The sequence below is a fragment of the Bos grunniens genome, chromosome 3 (assembly GCF_055505025.1).
Source record: "Bos grunniens cultivar Pamir isolate PY7600 chromosome 3, Bosgru_T2T1.0, whole genome shotgun sequence".
NCBI classification, from domain to species: Eukaryota; Metazoa; Chordata; class Mammalia; order Artiodactyla; family Bovidae; genus Bos; species Bos grunniens.
The window spans coordinates 20,067,743-20,089,182 of record NC_141167.1 but is presented as its reverse complement, the minus strand read 5'-3'; the positions used below and the strand labels follow the sequence as shown (position 1 = coordinate 20,089,182).

General features: G+C 45.8%; 1 protein-coding gene and 1 pseudogene across 1 annotated transcript in view; both read right to left on the bottom strand.

Annotated features, from left to right (window-relative positions):
* Nucleotides 1-21,440, bottom strand: part of ARMH1 (armadillo like helical domain containing 1) — a 62,417-nt gene extending 40,977 nt beyond the window's left edge. Inside the window, exons 1-3 of the mRNA XM_086385076.1 lie at nt 21,249-21,440; nt 6,183-6,306; nt 4,929-5,156 (exon numbers count right to left, since the gene is read on the bottom strand). Coding sequence (XP_086241202.1) covers nt 4,929-5,134 — 206 coding nt within the window. The 5' untranslated portion in view covers nt 5,135-5,156; nt 6,183-6,306; nt 21,249-21,440. The remainder of the gene's footprint in view (nt 1-4,928; nt 5,157-6,182; nt 6,307-21,248) is intronic.
* Nucleotides 7,011-7,427, bottom strand: LOC147375201 (proteasome assembly chaperone 3 pseudogene; annotated as a pseudogene).

Here is a 21,440-nt window from a genome sequence, read left to right as displayed (position 1 = left end):
AGAAAACAAAGAGGAACTAAAGAGCTTCTTGATGAAAGTGGAAGAGGAGAGTGAAAAAGTTGACTTAAAACACAACATTCAGAAAACTAAGATCATGGCATTTGGTCCCATCACTTCATGGCAAATAGATGGGGAAGCAATGGAAACAGTGACAGACTTTATTTTGGGGGGCTCCAAAATCACTGTAGATGGTGACTGCAGCCTTGAAATTAAAAGACACTTGCATCTTGGAAGAAAAGCTATGACCAACCTAGACAGCATATTGAAAAGTGGAGACATTACTTTGCTGACAAAGGTCTGTCTAGTCAAAGCTATGGTTTTTTCCAGTAGTCATGTATGGATGTCAGAGTTGGACTATAAAGAAAGCTGAGTGCCAAAGAATTGATGTTTTTGAACTGTGGTGTTGGAGAAGACTCTTGAGAATCCCTTGGACTGCAAGGAGATGAAACCAGTCAATCCTAAAGGAACTCAGTCCTGAATATTCATTGGAAGGACTGATGCGAAGCTGAAGCTCCAATACTTTGGCTACCTGATGCAAAGAACTGACTCAGTGGAAAAGACCTTGATGCTGGGAAAGATTGAAGCAGGAGGAGAAGGGGATGACAGAGGATGGCATCACCAACTTGATGGACATGAGTTTGAGCAAGCTCCGGGAGTTGGTGATAGACAGGGAAGCCTGGTGTGCTACAGTCCATGGGGATTGCAAAGAGTTGGACACGACTGAGCAACTGAACTGAAGAAAGACCCTGTAATGGTTACTGAGAAACAGTGATAGAAGGGAGAGGAGAGGAGAGCTTTAAAAGGGGCAGTGGTCAAGCAGAGCCAGGGCTTGGGTATGAGGCGAGTGGTTCACTTTCTTCTGGTAGGTTTTTTTTGGGGGGGCCATGCTACATGGCTTGCAGGATCTTAGTTCCTTGAGCAGGGATTGAACCCACACCCTGGGCAGTGAAAGTGGAGAATCTTAATCTAAGTGCCAGGGAATTCCCTCAAGTATGAAATTTAAGGGCCTATCAAAAGACTCAGTGACTAAATACTATTTCCTGCACTATTAAAAAAAAAGAAAAATAATACAAATATCCACGATGAATAAAGTATTAAAGTTTTGGGACTTCCCTGGCGGTCAATGCAGGGGATAAGGGTTCAGTCTGCAGTTGGGGAGCTAAGATCCCACATGCCTTATGGCCAAAAAAAACCAGAACATGAACAACAGAAACAGCATTGTAACAAATTCAATTAAGACTTTAAAAATGGTTCACATTTATCAATCAATCAATATCACAGTTTTAAATAAAGCTAGGATCTGACTCTGAACACGTATGACTCTGCCTTACTCGCGTCACCCTTTGGTTGAATGGAAAATGTTGTCAGGTTAGTGACAGCCTTGGTGAGGTTAGTGTCACGAGTTAAGGGGACAAAGTCAGATGGTAGTGCTGATGTTTTTCAAAACACCACTTGTGGATCACTGGCATCAGAGTCACCCAGCGTTTTTTTGACCAAGACTCCAAGGACTCACCCTCAATCTACTAAATCAAAACTTGGGGGTTGTGTGTGGGGGAGTACACTTGTTATCTGCATTTAAAACCTCTTTTATGCACATTAATGTCTAAGAACATTGGAGTTAACCCAAAGATGTATTCAGAGGATTCCCTTTGGACTGTGTCCTAGGTCTGAGTCTGATTAATAATTTTATCAATGATTAACTGTAAAAAAAGAAAGCTGTGGTTACCTAAGCCTTTAGTTCTGCTTAGTTGCAGGTTCTCTGGTTCAATCATTCCCTTGTTCAACAAACATGTGTTAAGCACCCTTTATGTGCCAGGCATGTGCTAGGCGTTAGAAATGCAGACATGAGTAGAACAGATGTGATTCTTGCCCTTGTAGAGTTTACAATCCAGTGCGGGAAGAGAGATCAATATCTCAGTTTAAAGCACCATGAATATATTTAACAGGGGAACATAAACTAGTCTGGGACTCTGAAAAGGGCTTCCTGGGAAAGTGATGCCTGGATTGAGACCTGAATAATAGAGAGGAATTGGTCAAATAAAGAGGAGGTTTAAGGGAGAGGGTTCAGGCAAAGAGACAAATACATAAGAAAAAGGTCTGAGGACTTCCCTGGTGGTACACTGGATAAGAATCTACCGACCAAAGCACAGGACATGGGCTCAGTCCCTGATCTGGGAAGATTCATGCCGTGGAGCAACTAAGTCCCCGCACAACTACTGAGCTGCGCTCTAGAGCCCGTGAGGCAACTACTGAAGCCCGTGTGCCTAAAGCCTGTGCTCCACAACTAGAGAAGCTATGGCAACGAGAAGCCCGTGCACCGCAACGAAGAGTAGCCCCCGCTCACCGCAACGAAAAGGAAGCCCGTGCACAGCAACCAGGACCCAGCTCAGCCAAAGATACATAAATAATAAATAAATAAAAGAAAATGTTTGAGATGAATAATGCTACCACCCACCACTCAAACTACCACCGTGATGGGGACTACATCTGTCTTCGGCCCCCATCTGCTGCTGGGGCTCCTGAGCACAGGCTCCTCAAACACAACGTGTCCCCAATCAAACACATCCACTCCAAACTCACTCCTCTCCTTGTATTCTCTTCCCATGTAATGACACCCCATTCATCTAGCTTCCCAAGCCAGAGACGTGAGAGTCCTTCTGTGGGAGACAAGTGGAGGTGGCAGTTGTCTGAGATATGAAACTCAGATTCCAGAGAAATGTGGGCAGGGGACACAACTGAGAGTGCTTAAACTGGAGTGATGGCAACATCCCAACAGTGGTTAGATCACTTAGGGAGAATCTGAGAGTGAGCAGAGAAGATGGCTGTGCCTAGAGTCCCGTAGAACACCGAAGTTTAAGGGGGGGCTGGAAGAAGCACAAGCTGGAATCAAGATTGCCGGGAGAAATATCAATAACCTCAGATATGCAGGTGATACCACGCTTATGGCAGAAAGTGAAGAGGAACTAAAGAGCCTCTTGATGAAAGTGAAAGAGGAGAGTGAAAAAGTTGGCTTAAAGCTCAACATTCAGAAAACAAAGATCATGGCATCTGGTCCCATCACTTCATGGCAAATAGATGGGGAAACAGTGGAAACAGTGTCTGACTTTATTTTTGGGGGCTCCAAAATCACTGCAGATGGTGACCGCAGCTATGAAATTAAAAGACACTTACTGCTTGGAAGGAAAGTTATGACCAACCTAGACAGCATATTGAAAAGCAGAGACATTACTTTGCCAAAAGTCCGTCTAGTCAAGGCTATGGTTTTTCCAGTGGTCATGTATGGATGTGAGAGTTGGACTGTGAAGAAAGCTGAGCACAGAAGAATTGATGCTTTTGAACTGTGGTGTTGGAGAAGACTCTTGAGAGTCCCTTGGACTACAAGGAGATCCAGCCAGTCCATTCTGAAGGAGATCAGCCCTGGGATTTCTTTGGAAGGAAGGATGCTAAAGCTGAAACTCAGTACTTTGGCCACCTCATGCGAAGAACTGACTCATTGGAAAAGACTCTGATGCTGGGAGGGATTGAGGGCAGGAGGAGAAGGGGATGACAGAGGATGAGATGGCTGGATGGCATCACCGACTCTATGGACGTGAGTTTGAGTGAACTCCTGGTGATGGACAGGGAGGCCTGGCGTGCTGCAATTCATGGGGTCGCAAAGAGTCGGACACAACTGAGCGACTGAACTGAAGAACAGCAGGATGGACAGAAAGAAAGGAGAAAACCAAGAGAATTGGTATCACAGAAACCACAGGAAGAGTGTGTGTGTGTGTGTGTGTGAGTGTGTATGTGTGTGTTTGGTGATGTGGTCTACAGGGCTTCTTTTTCTTTCCTTTTTTTTAATTGAGGTACAATTTACATAAACATTACATTAGTTTTAGGGAACAGTGTTTTGAGAAGTGGGAATGGTTTGTGTGACAGATGCCACTGAGAGGTCATGTATAAGGACTGAGGATGTGGTCACTGGGTTTCACAATTAGAAAAGCATTGGTAACCTTGACAAGACCTGCATCAGTGGAGCGGAGGAGTCAGAAGTCAGACTGCAGTGGGTGGAGGAGAAAGGGAGGTGGGGAAGGTCAACAGCCTTTTCCACAGGCTTCAGCACAAAGGGCAGAAGCAAGGTGGAATATAGGTTCCAGCAAGGACTGAATTTCAGTTTTTAAGTTAGAAGAGATTTGAGCATACATAAATGCTGATGACAAAGCTGGTAAGGATGAACTTCCCTGCTGGTCCAGTGGCTAGGACTCCGTGCTCCCAATGCAATGAGCCTGGGTTCCATCCCTGATCAGGGAACTAGATCCCACATGCCACAACTAAAGATCCCAAATGCTGTAACTAAGATCCAGTACAGCCAAATAAATTTTAAAAAATATGTATATATATATTTTAAACACCTGGTAATAAGGCAAAAGTAAAGTCTATAGGAGAGAATGAATAAATCCTTGGGGAGACAGGAGGGGATTCAAGCATAGTACAGATAGAAGATTGGTCCTAGACAAAGAACACCCACTTCAGCTCTGATGGGAGCAAGAGAGGTTAGCAGAGAGAATGAGGATATATTTACAGGCTGGAAAGACAGGATGCTGAGGGAGTTCTTGACTTCGGAGATGGTATTTTGATCACTATTACATCCTGTTCTAAAATCTGAGAGATAGTCAAGGGAAGCACTCCCTCAACAGTCTTCATTCCTTTTCTTTTGCTGCTGCTGCTGCTAAGTCGCTTCAGTCGTGTCTGACTCTGTGCGACCCCAGAGATGGCAGCCCACCAGGCTCCCTCGTCCCTGAGATTCTCCAGGCAAGAACACTGGAGTGGGTTGCCACTTCCTTCTCCAATGCATGAAAGAGAAAAGTGAAAGTGAAGTCGCTCAGTCATGTCCGACTCCTAGCGACCCCATGGACCACCTAATTGTCTTCCTGTTCAGCAAAGGATACGTGAGTCTCAGCCAGGTGGTCAGGCGGACCAGGAACAAGCTAGCTCCCTGGGAAAACTCCTGCTCCAGCTCAGGGGCAGTCTTGCCTTGGTTGGCTTCGATGAAATTGTTGAGGATGTTACTCCTGGCGACTTTGCCAGCATTGTCCCAATCCTGTAAAAAACTCAAGAGCCGGCTGATTGCTGCCTGCTCCTTTATAGAAGTCATGATCAGTCAGTCCTGAAGCTGGCTACAGAGAAGGGAGAACAGACAGGTTACCAAAGTATTCAGAACCGTGCAAGGCCTGTAGTTATTATGCTGGAGGCTTTGCTTTCCCAGCAGTCATCTGGAGGCAGGGTGAGCCTCTGTCACCCATATGGCTGTGGTGACGTTCAAAATACTCCTCTACAACTGGCCACCTGCTGCTCAAACAGGGAGGATCCAGCTATGTTGTCATGGAGTCGAGAAAATATATTTGCAGCTCTTTGGCTTCTCTGCTGGTGCCAGTGACTAAAAGGACCATAGGCTCCAGTGGATACGAAGATGCCAGAGAAAAATCTGGCCTCTCTCTGCCCGCACCTCACACAGCATCAGAGACTGGGCCTTTAGAGACTCAGCCCCCTCTTACGCCAATCAGCCGAGGTAAAACGTTACTCAATCTTATACATTGGCTTTTAGGCTAACTCTTTTAAAAACAACTTTTTTTTTTTTTTAAGTTAGTGGGAAGAAAAAGTTCTCATTCCATAGTTGGATTAATGGGCTGTGGTTTGTAGGAGTCTGTGTCCTTGGGAGAGTGTTTTCAGTGGGGGAGGGAAGGTTTAAAATAAACCCGTTTTCCAAAAATAGTTGTGATTGAAAGTGTTATTATCCATAACAAATGTTAGTGCTGATGGGAGAGAGGCATGTGTGATTCTTTTGTCTAACAGACAAGTGAAAGTCATATTTCACATTATCATGGGGTTTTCTGTGATTTACAGAATATTTGTGAAACATTACTTGCAGGGCCATGATTGATATGGAGAGAACAGCTTGTTGGTAGGGGAGATGTGTATTTCACGAAGACGGTTCAACATGAAATTTACAGTCCCATAAAGTGCTCCTACATCTTCGCCAGAGATCTAGTTAAAAGGACTTTACAGTCTGAAACATCCTAAAATTGATTCTAAATTAACGTTTCCTCACATGTATTTGAGATATTGATGGGGCCCAGCTATCAGAATTTTATTAGGAAGCAATAATCTGAGGCCTGCTAAGACAGACATACATACACACTGACCTCCACTGCACCCCGGAGGGCAATGGGTATGTTCTCCCAGGAAGGGCGTCCACGTAGTCTCAGGGATGGAGTCAACCAAGATAGCCTGTCAGCATTAACATCCAGGTGAATAACTGTGGATCAACTGAAACACAGAAATGACCAAAACCTCTCATGGGATCAGGCATCCATCACTGTGAATGACATTACAGCCCCAAGTCTGAGAATAACTTACAGAGGCCATGGCCACCTTTAACAGCCAAATCGGCCTCAAGTAAATGGGGATGCTTTGGCTGTACTAGACCCCAGGAGGGAGGGGCTGAAACACCGCCATCGGCAGGAAAACATTCGTGCCCCTCCCCTGCCGTGGATGGACCCTTTCTAGGATCAAAACTCAGAGCGCTATCAGAGATGCACCTAGCGATTCTAGAATATTGCAGGTGAGAAACTTTCAGCTGAACGCTCCATATTATGGTCCCTTTAGGTTTCCTTGGATCTGTCTTCCTCTATCAGTTTCTAAATAAATAAAAACATTTATTTTTCATAAAAAAAATGTTTGCCCCAACAATTGAGGGACATGACTCATTCCATCAGTTCTCACACATGTGCAGCTATCTGGACTTGGGGAGGAGGACTCACAACATTCTCAGGACATGTTTCCCGTCCTCCCTCCAGGGGGGACATCAGCCGCCAAACCAGGGTCAGCCAGAGATGTTTGTGTTTCTTCCAGCTTCAAGGGCCAAAGCCAGAGAGAGTTCCTCCTTCTCTAAAGGAGGGCCTTCAAATCCTTGAGGAGGTGTCTGAGTTGCCTCATGGCCCTCCTGGACAGCAGGGGTGGCCGCTCCAGGGTCACCACACCTGGCACGTCTGGATCACCTTCTTCAGGGTCTTCACCACCTCCATGCTCTTGTCCTTTGTGGCCAGGGCGAGGAGAATGGCTCTGTTTTCCAACTTCTTGAAACACAAATGCCACCAGGTTGTGAAGACATGGATGAGAGGCTCATCCTTCCCGAGGAGGACTTCAGTGGTCAGCACAGGCTTGCCGATGTCACGGGTCACACTGCTGGGTTCCAGGGAGACCAGGGTACCCATCTTCCCCAACTCGCTCACCATCACCAGTATGCGACTGCTGAAGGCTGTGCAAACCACCTGGGTGGGGACTCCACACACCACTGCAGTCTCCTGTTTGGATATCACCAATGATCTACCTTCCATAGCTAAGTCTGCTCCATGGCACCCAGTTCACCATGCTGCGTCAGTTTCTTCTTTTTTTTTCCCCAAACAACAAAAGAAACTTGACAAATGGCAGCTTTTTTAATTAAAAAAGAATTTTATTGGAGGATAGTTGCTTTACAATGCTGTGTTAATTTCTGCTGTTCAGTGCAGTGAATCAATTATACATATACATATATACCCTTTTTTAAGATTTCCTTTCCATTTAGGTCACCAGTGGCTTTAACGGTTATAGTGATACAGTTGTAAGTCATACCCATGTAGTAAAGTGCTGTGCAAGCTGCTGAGGGCGGCGAGGAGAGGCATGAGGCACGGCCGTGGTCTGGAGGAGCTCCTAACCTTACGGTAGACGGGAAGAACACCGGGTTTAGAGCCAGACTGGGCTCAAGGCCTGGCTGCCCACCTGATATCTGGTAAAAAGGTATAACACTTGCCTTCCCCTTTGCCATCCTCAGTCTCACTCCAGAGGCAACCCACTTTCAACTCGTTTGGTTATTTCTCCTGGTGCCACCTCTATACGTCCAAATAATGAGTTTATACTGCTTGCTACAGGCTGAATTCAACAGATTCATATGTTGAAGCCCTAGTTCCCAGTACCTCAGAATGTGACTCTGTTTAGAGACAGGGTCTTTATTTTTATTTATTTACTTATTTCCAAATCAGAGTTGCATTTTTTGTGGTTGTTGTTTGCTTTTTAATTTTTTATTTATTCTTTTTGGCAGCATCATGTGGCGTGTGGGATCTTAGTTCCCAGACCAGGGATTGAACCCATGTCTCCTGCAGTGGAAGCATGGAGTCTTAATCACTGGAATTAGCCACAGGGAATTCCTTAGAGAGAGCGTCTTTAAAGAGGTAACTGAGTTAATGAAGTCATCGGGGTGGGCTCTGATCCAACATAACTGGTATCCTTACAAATGGAGCTTAGGACACCAACACAGGAAGAGGGAAGACCATCTGAAGATGCCTGAAGGTGGCCATCTGCAAGCCAAGGAGAGAGGCCTTAGGAGAAGCCGATCCTGTGACACCTTGATCTTGGACACCTTTATCTGAGGTGCAGAACCGTGAGAATAAATTTCTATTGTTTAAGCAATAGAGGGCAGCCCTCACAAACTAATAATTGCTACTACCTGATTCATCAATTTTAGGCAATATTTATTTCTAATTCTGAGGAATTAGCTCTCTTACTCCACTCTAAGCCCTATTGTCCTCCCCTCATTCTCACAATATAGTTTTCCACAATTTATAGTTAATCTATATTTAGTGTTTACATTATTGATCATGTAAATAAACACTGTTCACTCAAGCTGTAAACTACTATTATGTTTTCCTTCTCTTAAACTTGGTTTTATCTGGAGGTAGTAATTGTTTATTTTTTCAACTATTTAATTTTCTAAGTACTAGAGCTGTTTTCTTCCAAATATTTGAAACACATAGCAACAATCTTCCCAAATGCTCAGCCTCTAACTGATCAGTCCCATCTTTTCCCCAAAGACCTCTCTCTCATGAACCTCTTGTCTTTCTGTTCCAGTTTGGACTGACTGTTTGCTAAGCCTGGTACACAAATGTTGTCCTGGGATTTCCTTTTGCTAGTCTTCTCTGTCCATCGTCCTATTTTCTGGGTCCACCTCATCTTCTTTGGTTTACTCTCTCATTTTGTTGAAGCACATTCTCCAGTAGCTTCCTAAGTAAGGAAATTTTTTCTGTGTCCTTGAAAGTCTGAAAGTATTCTGACCTCATGTCAGATTGGTTGGGTGTATGATTCCAGGTTAGCAACAAGCTTCCTTAGATTGAGCCTCCCTAGGCTTGCTGATGAGAAATCTGACATTCTGATTTCTGTGCCTTTGTCTGTGGCTTGTTTTTTCCACTCCTGATGCTTTGAAAACCATTTCTGAAATTGTATGACGATATGCTTTGGTGCTTGCCTTTTTCATTTATTATACTGAGACTTTGGTGGGCTGTTTTCAATAGGTATTGTTTCCTTCAGTTTTGAAAACAATTTTTTTTTAGGAAGTTGATTTAAAAAACTATTTATTTGACTGCACGGGGTCTTAGTTGTGGCACACAGGATCTTTAAGTGCAGCAGGTGAACTCTTAGTTGCGGCATATGGGATCTAGTTCCCTGACCAGGGATCAAATCTGGGCCCCCTGCATTGGGTCCCAGTCACTGGATCACCATGGAAGAACCTCAAAAATTTCTTTATCAGGCAACAACTAGATTTGTCATTGAGAAACTCTTAAATGTCAGTGGAGGTTTTTTCTTTTTTTCCTATCCCCACCTGGGGTTCTCAGGGCCTCTGGAGAAGAATTTTCTACTTTCACAGGGAGGATGAGAGGGTAGGGGCGTAGTGCCTGGCAGTCGGCATCCTGGGGGGAAGCGTGGGGAGGGCCTGGGGCTGTCACTATGAAGTACAGACCTTCCCTCCACCCCTCAGTTGTCCACCCTGCACCTCTTCCCTGCCCTTCAAACCCTGTTTGAGATCCCCGAGTATGGAAGCCTCCGGAGTTCCTCCATATGCAGCAAGGCAGTTGATAGAGTTGTTTGGCTTTGTTTTGGCTGTGCTGGGTGTTTACTGCTGCTCTCGTGTTGCGGGGGGCGGGGGGCTACTCCTGTGGTTCAAGGGCTTCTCATTGTGGTGGTTTCTCTTGTTGCAGAGCACAGGCTCTAGGGCCCTCGGGCTTCAGTAGTTGCAGTTCATAGGCTCCAGAACACGGGCTCAATAGTTGTGGCGCATGGGCTTAGTCGCTCTGAGGCATGTGGGATCTTCCCGGGTCAGGGATCTCCTGCATTGGCAGGCGGATCCTTAACCACTGGACCACCAGGAAAGTCCATAGAATTATTTGGCTTTTGAGAGCACAGCTCTGGGGCCACAGCAAAGGGCTCTGCACACGGACTCCAGCCAAGCACCTGTGTTTAACCCTGTGCCTCCAAGCTGACTTTCTGGGGTAACTCATGTTTCCCAGGCATTAAGCCTCTTGAGGTTAAACTGGGTGAACTGATTTGCTTCATGTTGGTAATCTTCCCTGGTTGGCACTTAGTCTGTAATTTCTTGCAAAGTTTCTATCCAGGTAACGCTTCGCCACCTGCCTTCCAAGTATCTGTTGACTTTCATCTGCTACTGCCTCCTTTTCAGAGCTTTTGTGTTTCTTTTAATATTTCTTCAGTGTTAAATCAGTGAAGTTTTGAGAGGTAGGGGGAAGTAAAGGGGGGGGCAATCATGTTCAATTAAGAGACTCCAGCCACTGATTTATTTTTGTCTCAACTTTTCTTCAAAATAAGATTTGATGGGAATTCCTTGATGGTCCAGTGATGAGGACTTGGTGCTTTTACTGCCAGGATCTGGGTTTCAATCCCAGGTCGAGGAACTAAGATCCCGCAAGCCACTCAGGGTGGCCAAGAAAAAAAAAAGAGAGATTTGATGATGATTGAAAAAACCAGTAAGTACAATTTTTAAAAGAATTAAAGAAAATAGTGGGGAAGGGGGAGAAATGTACCAATTTCAAGTTCCTATTACATCTGTAGGTTTTATGACTCCCAAATCCATCAGTTCAGTCACTCAGTCATGTCCATCTCTTTGCGACCCCATGGACTGCAGCATGACAGGCTTCCTTGTCCATCACAAACTCTCGGAGTTTACTCAAACTCATGTCCATTGAGTCGGTGATACCATCCAACCATCTCATCCTCTGTCGTCCCCTTCTCCTTCCGCCTTCAATTTTTCCCAGCATCAGGGTCTTTTCCAAAGAGTCAGTTCTTTGAATCAGGTGGCCAAAGTACTGGAGTTTCAGCTTCAGCATCAGTCCTTCCAATGAATATTTAGGACTGATTTCCTTTAGGATGGACTGGTTGGATCTCCTTGTAGTCTAAGGGACTCTCAAGAGTCTTTTCTAACACCACAGTTCAAAAGCATCAGTTCTTCGGCGCTAAACTTTCTTTATAGTCCAACTCTCACATCCATACACGACCACTGGAAAAACCATAGAACATGACTAAATGACCACAGACATCTTCCTTGGTAGGTTTCATACATCCTTCAATGAGCCCCATCATCAAGGCCTCCCACCTGCTCCTGTGCCTGTGTTGGTCCTATTTCAGTGTCTGTTATCACTCTCTGGTCACTCAAGAGAAGTCTTTGCTGTATTCCTCTCCCTTGCCCTCCTCATCAGAACTGTTGCCAGACTCCTGCCAATTAGACCATCGAATTCTCCCTCAGATTGTCTATCTCCATCTCCACTGCTCTGTTGTAATTTACCCCCATCCCTCAGGGGGATCCCTGCTTCAGCCTCCTAACCGATCTTCAGGTTTACCCCATCCTAATCTCCACAGTGATGTGAAAGTCTTTTTTTTTTATCATTACAATAAAATGTGCTTTATTTTTTTATACAGTTTTAAAGGTTACACTCCATTTACAGTTATTACAAAATATTGGCTATATTCTCCGTGTAGCGATGTGAGATTCTTTTTAAAAAATGCAAATCGGGCAGATTTGCTTAAAACTCTTCAGTTGTTTCCCATTACCCTCAAGATAAAGTTTCAAACGTCTCAGGCCAAAGAACGTCTTCCATGTACATTTTTCCACAATTGAAATCTGACTCTGTCCCCAGCACGAGTCCATCCCCTACATTATGCTTCCAGTGGGAATTAAGAGGAGACTGCTGGCTTCCCCCTACTTCACACACTATTCTCTAAGGTCCTCATACTGTTTCTCTGTCACTTCCTTTCCTTTGAGGTCAGGCCTCCTGTCTTTCACCCTCTCCCTTGACCCAGGCTGATTTCCTGGCCACTCCCTCCTGCACTAAGCCCTCCTGTTTGCCCATAAGCTGCCAGGCAATTCCAACATCAACCTGTTCCATCTTCATGATTTTGGCCAGCATCATCCCTGGCACATTACGATATTCAACAAGTGTTATTTAAACTGCCATTCAACACACTGTGTTCATAATGAGCACTTTACTTTCCTAAACTCCACATAGTAATTAATTAAACAGATGTCCTGGGTGCCAGTCCTAGCCAAGCACAAGGACTGGTAGTGGTTAACATAACAAATATAGTCTTTGCTCTCAAGGTGCTTGCTGACTGATGAGGCAGAGAGAAAGGCAACCAGGTGATTTTATTGAAAAGTGCAAAGTGCTCTGATGGGGTTAAACCCGTGATATGTTGGGGCTCACAGGAAAGGCACATGATCTGGACTCCAGTGACCTCTATCCAATTTGGCATTCATACTCACGGTCCACAGCCTAAACTTTGTGAATGGCCTGGGAAATCTACAACTCCAAGCTCCTTACCCTTCCACCTCTTCCCTCTGTTCTCAGGAGATCTACTTGTGGGCTCAGCAAAAAGTTATAGGCCATTAGGCAAGAATGTCCTCACAGTCTCTTCATTCTTCTCGTGTTATAGAATCCATATCCATCCTTCTCTTTTCCTTCTTTACCCCTTAACCAGAGCTCTGCACCTACCAAACCAGTCTCCTCTGGGCCATCACTCCATCCATTACTCTCTATTCCCCTGGGTCCTCAACTGGTCTCTTTAATTAGGCATTTTTCTGTTAACTTACTTAATTCTTACCAATCCTAAAATAAAAATAAGCAAAAAGAAGAAAAGAAAAATCACTTATCTCTACCTCCTGTCCCCCTCCAGTCACCTTTCTGGTTTTCTCACTTCACAGCAAAGCTTCTACACACTTTCTATCCCTCCACAGGCCATTTTCTCCTCAACTCACTACAGTTCTGTTTCTCTGCCACCCCTACCCCTACAACTTGCATTACTTCAGCCATGTCTCTGATAACCTCCTAATTGTGCAGGTCAATGAAGAGGTGCAGGTCAATCTTGGAGAAAGCAATGGCACCCCACTCCAGTACCCGTGCCTGGAAAATCCCATGGACGGAGGAGCCTGGTGGGCTGCAGTCCATGGGGTTGCTAAGAGTTGGATACGACTGAGCGACTTCACTTTCACTTTTCACTTTCATGCAACTGAAGAAGGAAATGGCAACCCACTCCAGTGTTCTTGCCTGGAGAATCCTAGGGACAGAGGAACCTGGTGGGCTGCCATCTATGGGGATGCACAGAGTGGGACACGACTGAAGCGACTTAGCAGCAGCAGCAGGTCAATCTTAGTCCTTTGCTCACCTGTCCTGTTGGGGCAACAACTAACATCACTGGCCACCTCTCCTGCTCAAAAGGCTTTCTTCCCTCATGCCTCTCCACCCCCACATCTTCTCTTGGACAGCCCGCATCCCAGGCTGCTGCCTCTTTCTGCCCTTTCAGTCTCCAGTGCCTGTCACATTGTATGTAAATCCTCAGTAAATTGTCTCAGCTGTGACTAGGAATCCTTCTGGCCCACTGCCAACCTCACTATCAGCAACTCCATTCAATGTGAAATTCAACACAGTGGCAGACAAGTGCGTCCCATCCCACAAGCCCCATCCCTCTAGAGATAACTAGGAAAGGCACAGTTCCTGCCCTAAGTGGGTAAGGTTAAGTGTGGCATAGAGCCTGTAAATAAGCAAGTTTAAGTCCAATAGTGTAGTAAGCGCTAGAATGGGGCAAGCAACAGGATACTGCAGGAATGTGAGCAAGGGACACCTAACCCAGCTGTTATGGAAGATTTCCAGAGGAGATGCCAACCAGGCTGAAAGGCATCTGCAGCTGGCAGGTGAAGAGGTAAGCAAATTGTATTCCAGGCAGAGGGAATAAAACACGTAGAGGCTCAATGGCACCCCACTCCAGTACTCTTGCCTGGAGAATCTCAGGGACGGGGGAGCCTGGTGGTCTGCCGTCTCTGGGGTCGCACAGAGTCGGACACGACTGAAGCGACTTAGTAGTAGTAGCAGCAGTAGTAGTAGTAGTAGTAGAGGCTCAAAGGTATGCAAGTTTAAGGCATATTTAATGAATTGTGAGTGGGAGGCAGTGCAGTGCAGTGGCTAGGAACACAGACACAGGAGTCGGATGATCTTCTACCTCCTGCCTGTGTTATCTCATGCAAACTACTTAACTTCTCCAGGCTTCATTTCTCTTACCTGAGAAGAGGGGATAATAAGAGTTGACTCTCATAAAGGTCAACAAATTGCCTAGCATATAGGAAACCCTTGGGCAACAGGAGGGTATTGAAGGGCTTTAAGTCCAGAATGGTGGGCTTCCCTGATGGCTCAGCAGTAAAGAATCTGCCTGTCAATGCAGGATACATGGGTTCAATCCCTGGGTTGGGAAGATCCCCTGGAGGAGGGTATGGCAACCCACTCAAGTATTGTTACCTGGGAAATTCCACGGACAGAGGAGCTGGGTGGGCTACAGTCCATGGGGTTGCAAAAGAGTCGGACATGATGTAGCAACTAAACAACAACAACAAGTCAGTGTGACAAGAAATGACTTTGTCCTAGAGATATCATCTTGACTGCAGTGCAGAAAGGTGATCAGGACCGGGCAAGGCTAAAGGTGGGGCAGCAGTTAGGAAGCTGTTTCCATAATCTTGGCAAAAGATGCTGATGACCCTAGGGCTGGAGAGAAGTAGAAATGTCATACAGGTTGGAGCAGCAGGACCTGGTGACTGTCTGGAGTATGAAAGCTGGAAGGGTCAGGAAAGATGCCCAGTTAACCTTGCTTCCTGCTTCACAGGAAACAGAGCCCATCAGGAGCAACTCCCTTCTTTCCCTCCATTTTTTTTTTTCTTTTGGCTGTGCCACATGGCTTGTGGGATTTCAGTTCCTGGACCAAGGACTGAACCCAGGCTATGGCACTGCAGCCCGGAATCCTAATCACTAGGCCACCAGGGAACTCCCTCTCCCTCTACACTTAACCTCAGCGCATGGGCACCCAGCTTCACTGCGTGTGCTAGGTTCCCAGCATTGCATGTGATAGTCTCCTCTATCTTCAGTCTCTCCACCTCCTCTGATTTCTCTTATACTTATTCCAATCTTTGCCAACCCCAACATAAAACATAAACAAAGACTTTCCTTCAAACTTCTATACTTCCTCCCTGTTTATCTTCAGATTTCTCCCTCTGGCCTACAGGATAAAGTTTACACTCAATGTGGCATAAAATGTCCTTCAAAACTTGACCCCAGCCTAGCCTCATGAACAGTCACTCCCACATTGCAACCAGCACCGACTTCTCAACTCCCCAGGCTCTTCCAGGGCCCTCTTGTATCTCAACCCTGCTCTGCCATCAGGGAATAGCCAGGCTCCTTTCTGCCCTGACACAATTCCCCAAGACAGCTGGAGGTTCTCAGGTGTGTGGTTCTACGTATGCCAGTCTCCTGCTATGCTATAAAACTTCACCATCGCTCCCACTAGAGTGTGAGTTGCTCGAGGGCAGGGATTGGTCCTCCCTGTTTCTGTGTCCCCAGGGCCTGGCCTGGCACAAAGTAGATGTTTAATAAATGCTCGCTGGATGAATGAGTGAAGAAATCAGCTAGCTCCCGTTTAGATGGTTATGTCTGAATGTTCATGATATGTAGGTCCATAAAACTACCAACTTCTCAAAGCTGCCATGTGCAGAGTGGCAGATTCCCATCCAAGAAGGCCGGTGCAAAGTCTATGAGGCATTTTACAGCTACGACAGGAAATAGCAATGTCAGCAGCGGTGCCATCTTTGGACACTAAGGACAGGGATTCAGTGCCATGAACGGTCAGTTAAATTGTAATTGGAGTGAACTGTTCCTCTGCAAACCATAATGTTCTTTAGCTGCAGCCAAATGGCATTCAAGAAGAGGAGAAAATTTTTTTGAAATGTCAAAGAAATCATTTCCAATTTGGTGTTCACAACCAGAGACTCTAATGATCAGTGGAAATGAGAAGCAAACAAATTAGCACTAATGGAAAATGGCTTTTGGAGAAGAGGATTTAATTTATAGTCAACTGATCATGGCATGCAGCATGCAGTAAAAGTCAGTTTCACCAGCTTGATCATAAGAACCGGAGAATACCCGGAATGCCAGAGAAAAATATACGTGTGCCATCATGCTTATGAGAATCTCTCTGTAAGTGGCAGCCAATTAAAATGGTCATTATTTTACCTTGGAGAGAAAATGGTCTGAAAAAATCAAAGCACATGAAATTAAAATCTGGATTAGGAGCCCCCATCCAAATTGGTTTGTCTGTGGCCTTCTAACCTTGGCAAGGTCTTCTGCAAGGACGACAAACCTACTTTGTCTTCAGCCCAGAGTGGTCTCTTTGTTTTTAATTTCCTCTCCATCTTCAGAGGTGATTAATAAATCTAGACTTATCCATAAATCATTCCTATAGGAGCCAAATGGTTCTTCTTCATGCCGGGAAACGAAAATCATAGAAACCTCAAAACCCTTGTACTAAGCCAAAGGCCCTTCACAACAAGAGAGAAGAGGTGTTAAAAGTCAGAAGGTCACTAGGTCTTGTCTCTAAATAAAATTTCTCAGAGGGCTTTTTTGTCCTCCTAAATCAAAAGACATATTTCAAAAAGCAAGAAGCCTCCAGCACATGGGCTGCCAGCCTGGCTCCCTGTCCTCACAAGGCCTTGGAGACAAGGCAGCCGCTCTCTCCTGTTACTGCTGGTTCCATCTGCAGAATGGACAGAGGCCTCTCCCAGTCATACTCCTCACTCTCAGCTCCTGATTCAGAGAGAGAGAGGGAGAGATGCAGGGAGAAGACAGACGCAGAGGGAGAGAGAGAAACACTCTCCTTCCAAACCTCATGCCCAGGGTGTCCTGGCCTTCACCTGCACCTTAGGGCCAAACGTACTACAATATGTCACTTTCTCCTCATAGATGTTCTTCCTTCTGCTCCCTACTCATACCCTCTTCACACATCCCTTCTGCTACCCACCAGCTCCCCACAGACTCCATATGCCCCCATCTCGTCCCCACAGTTAGCTGCCATTCCCTCCATCCTCTTTCCACAGACCATTTTCCCTATGGCTTTCCTGCACAACCCTCTGCCTTCACCAGCTGCCCATACTTACCCTCATTCTCTACCCACAGACCCCCTTTTCCTCATCCCAGACTCAATTCTGCCTCTGGCTCCACTCTGCAGGCCTGCCCTCATGCTCTCCCCACAAAATGTAAATTATCTAGGTTCACCAGAGTCTCCTGCCCAAGTTCTGCTCTACGTTTCATCCTCCTGGACCTGATTTCTTGCCTTTCCTTCCCTTCCAAACTTCTTACTCTGCCCTCAAAAACTTTTGTTCCTGATCAGCAAAGTCTCCCCCACCTTTAGCCCCTTAGCGGCTCCACACTTGCTTTGCCCACCTCCAGCCAACCCCGAAAGCTGGGTCTTCCTCAGGGCACCATTTGTGCATAGCTAACCCTGGAGAAGGCTGCTGACACTCTTACATCCCAGGAATCTCAGGGCTGGGACAGGGGCTAGGGTCTCCCTACCAAAGCCCACCTCAGTTCCTACTCTACCTGTTCTTTCTGAAAACACTTGCTACTTTAGCATCATGCCATTCAGCTGTATTGACCTTTGCCCTTCCTCCTGCTGTCATCTACAGACTACAGAACAACCTGCTATATTCATCAAGGACCTTGGTACCTGGCTCACAAGCATCCTCCTCCCTTTCCTCCCTTCAAGTTTTGCCATCACCTGGGGGAATTTCAATGGCCATATCAACATCCTGGCTGTCTTCTGTACTCCATTTTGGCACCCCACTACTGTGGCCAAACCCTGGACCTTGTCATCACTTGAAACTACTCAAACTTCATTACTCCACTTTGTGATCATAATTCTCTCATTCAACTGTTTCCAAGATCTGGGTTCTGTGACTTCACTGGGACCTCCAGCCCATAACACTTTTACACTCTCCTATGCAGTTTAGGCAGAGAAGGCAATGGCACCCCACTCCAGTACTCTTGCCTGGAAAATCCCATGGACGGAGGAGCCTGGTAGGCTGCAGACCATGGGGTTGCTAAGAGTTGGGCACGACTGAGCGACTTCACTTTCACTTTTCACTTTCCTGCATTGGAGAAGGAAATGGCAACCCACTCCAGTGTTCTTGCCTGGAGAATCCCAGGGACGGGGGAGCCTGGTGGGCTGCTGTCTGTGGAGTCGCACAGAGTCGGACACGACTGAAGCAACTTAGCAGCAGCATGCAGTTTAGGGTCTATGGTCCACCATCTCAATTACTCTTTTACCAGAATCCTCAACTTCGTCCTTTGTCCTTCCATTTTATCCACCTGATTTAAATTCAAACTGAGATCAACTCAATTCATCTTTCTGCACCCACCAGTAGATGGACAAATGTTGTTGGGGGAAAAATATATAGCACACAACCATGCAGACTGCAGCTGCAACAAATTAATGGTCTCCAACCTCAACAGAAGGACTGATGCTGAAGCTGAAACTCCAATACTTTGGCCACCTGATGCAAAGAACTGACTCATTTGAAAAGACCCTGACGCTGGGAAAGATTGAAGGCAGGAGAAAGGGACGACAGAGGATGAGATGGCTGGATGGTATCACCGACTTAATGGACATGAGTTTGAGTAAACTCTGGGAGTTGGTGATGGACAGGGAGGCCTGTTGTGCTGCAGTCCATGGGGTTGCAAAGAGTTGGACATGACTGAGCGAATGAACCGAACCGAACTGAACCTCAACAGGGCTCATAACTGCCCAGAAATCTGTAGGCTAGCTCAGTCAACCTGCTTCCATTCTCCACGCAGCTATTTCAGTCTTCTTCTGCTCGTCTCAAATCTTGCACTCCATCTCCAACCTCTCTCTCCCTGGCTAATACCATGGTCCTACTACAAAGAAAAAATAGAATCCATCAAACATGAATTTTCTCAACTTCCTGCTACCAAATCTACTAATGTACTAGTCTTACATGCTTCCTTTCTGTCACAAGGCAGATATCGCTTGAAGTGAATTCTGCCACCAATGCTTTGGATCCCCAACCTTATTCTTTACCCAGGGGCGCCACTCTCTGTTATCTCCTCTGCCCTCTAATCTTCTTCCTCTTTGCTGGATCCATACTGACAGCATTTCTCCCGTATGAATAAAAACCCATCTCTCCTTCCAGCTATCACCTTCTCTCTCTTCTCCTAAAGAGCCAAACTTCTTGAAAGTAGAGTCTTCACTTCCTCACCTTCCCACTTACTTTTCAGCTCAATGTAATTTGACCTCTGCTCCTGCAGTTTCACTGAAACTGCCTTTACAACCACTTCCTTGTTTCTAAATTCAGTGAATCTTTTTAGATTTTATTTATCTTGATTAGTAATCAGCCTTTAACACTTTTCTCCTTGGTTACTGGAAAAGCATGTTCTACTACTGATTAATGAAGTACTGTAGACACTTTACCTCAATTACCTTTGCAGATTCATTCTCCTTTGCCAGAACCTCAAACACAGGTGCTTCTCAGGGTTCTGTCCTAGGCTCTCTCCTCTTCTTCCTTTAAAAATGTTTATTTCTTCGGCTGCCTGAAGAAATAAACTTTCACATGCTCAGTTGTGGCATGTGGGATCTTTAATTGCAGCATGAGAACTCTTCATCGTGGTATGTGGGATCTAGTTCCCTGACCAGGGGTCAAACCCAGGTCCCCTGCACTGGGAGCATGGAGTCTTAGCCACTGGGCCATCAAGGAAGTCCCTTCTTCTCTTCTTTCTCTACACAGTCTCTCCGGGCAAGCCAAACAAATCAATCCAGTGTGTGGCTGCCATCTTTAAGACACTACAGACTAAATATTTTAATTTCCAATTTAGACTTATCTTGCAAACTCCAGTCAGGCATACTCAGCTGCCTCCTGGACACTTCCACTTGGATATCCCACTGGCACCTCAAACTCACCATGCCCAGAATTGACTCTTTCCTAACAACTCTCCTTTCTGTTTGCCCAAGGCAGGAAATTAGACATTCTTCACGTTTCCTACTTATCCCACATCCGACCAGTCACCAAGTCCAGTTCTAGTCCAGTTCTTTTAAACTCATAAGTCTAAGGAATCCATCCTTCTCTTCAATCCTGTTACCTCTCCATGCTTCAGGCCACCATAATCCTTTCACATGACTGAAACAACTTCCTGAACTGGTCTCCCTCCTTCTCCCAGTCTCGAATCCATTCTTTTCATTGATCTTTCTAAAACATTAATCTGATTGTTACTGTTTTGTTTAAACCTCTGCAGCCTCCCCATTGTCCTTAGGATAAAGTCTAAGCTCTGGTGCTCGGTGGCATAAAATGCATTGGAAATATTTTTCCATCAGTAAGATCTACCCATAAGCTCAGGGTTGAGTGTGGCATCAAAGACCTTCCAGAGTCTGGGCCTACCTATTCCTCCAAGATTGCTCTCCCATTAGTATCTCCTTTGGCCAGAAGATGCTCATAGTTCCTGGCACCAATCCCTCACTTTTCTCTTTGAGCCATGCAAGGACTCATGTCTCCACAAATCTTTCAAAGCCTAGCTCAAAAGCCATCTGCACTGCCATAAGTTCCCCTTCTAATTCTGAGCTCCTAAAATCCTTCGGGTCTACTCTTGTAGTATTTATCCCTCCCATAGTATTAGAGCTGGTTCATGCACGGTTTCTCTCCCTCTCCTTTTAAGAATTATGGAAGTGAAGCGAAGTGAAAGTCGCTCAGTCGTGTCCGACTCTTTGCGACCCCATGGACTGTATAGGGAATACTCCAGGCCAGAATATTGGAGTGGGTAGCCTTTCCCTTCTCCAGGAAGTCAGGGTCAAAACCAATCCTAACTAGAGTCCGCCTATGTAACAGATGGTAAGTAAATATTTTTCAAGTGCGTGGATAAATTTAAGAAAACTTTACTCCCTAACCCCTTATGTTGCGCACGAACAGGGCACTCTCTAAAGTCTTCTCCAGAAGACAGCACCTCCTTTGCATCCTACCCATCCCACCATTCAAAATAAGCCTCGACCAACTGGGTGGATCACGGGCTGGCACGCACCCCTGTGGCCGTTTTGTATGGTTTTCTACCTCCAGCCCTCGGAGCTGCGGTTGGTAGAGGTCGGTGGAAGTAGCTAGATGATGCAAGTCAAAGGGCACTGTTGTCCGTCCGGTAGGAAAAGACGCGGTAAAGAAAGGAAACCCTCCTGATCCCCAGAAAACGCAACTCTCCCACAGATCCCCTTACCTACAC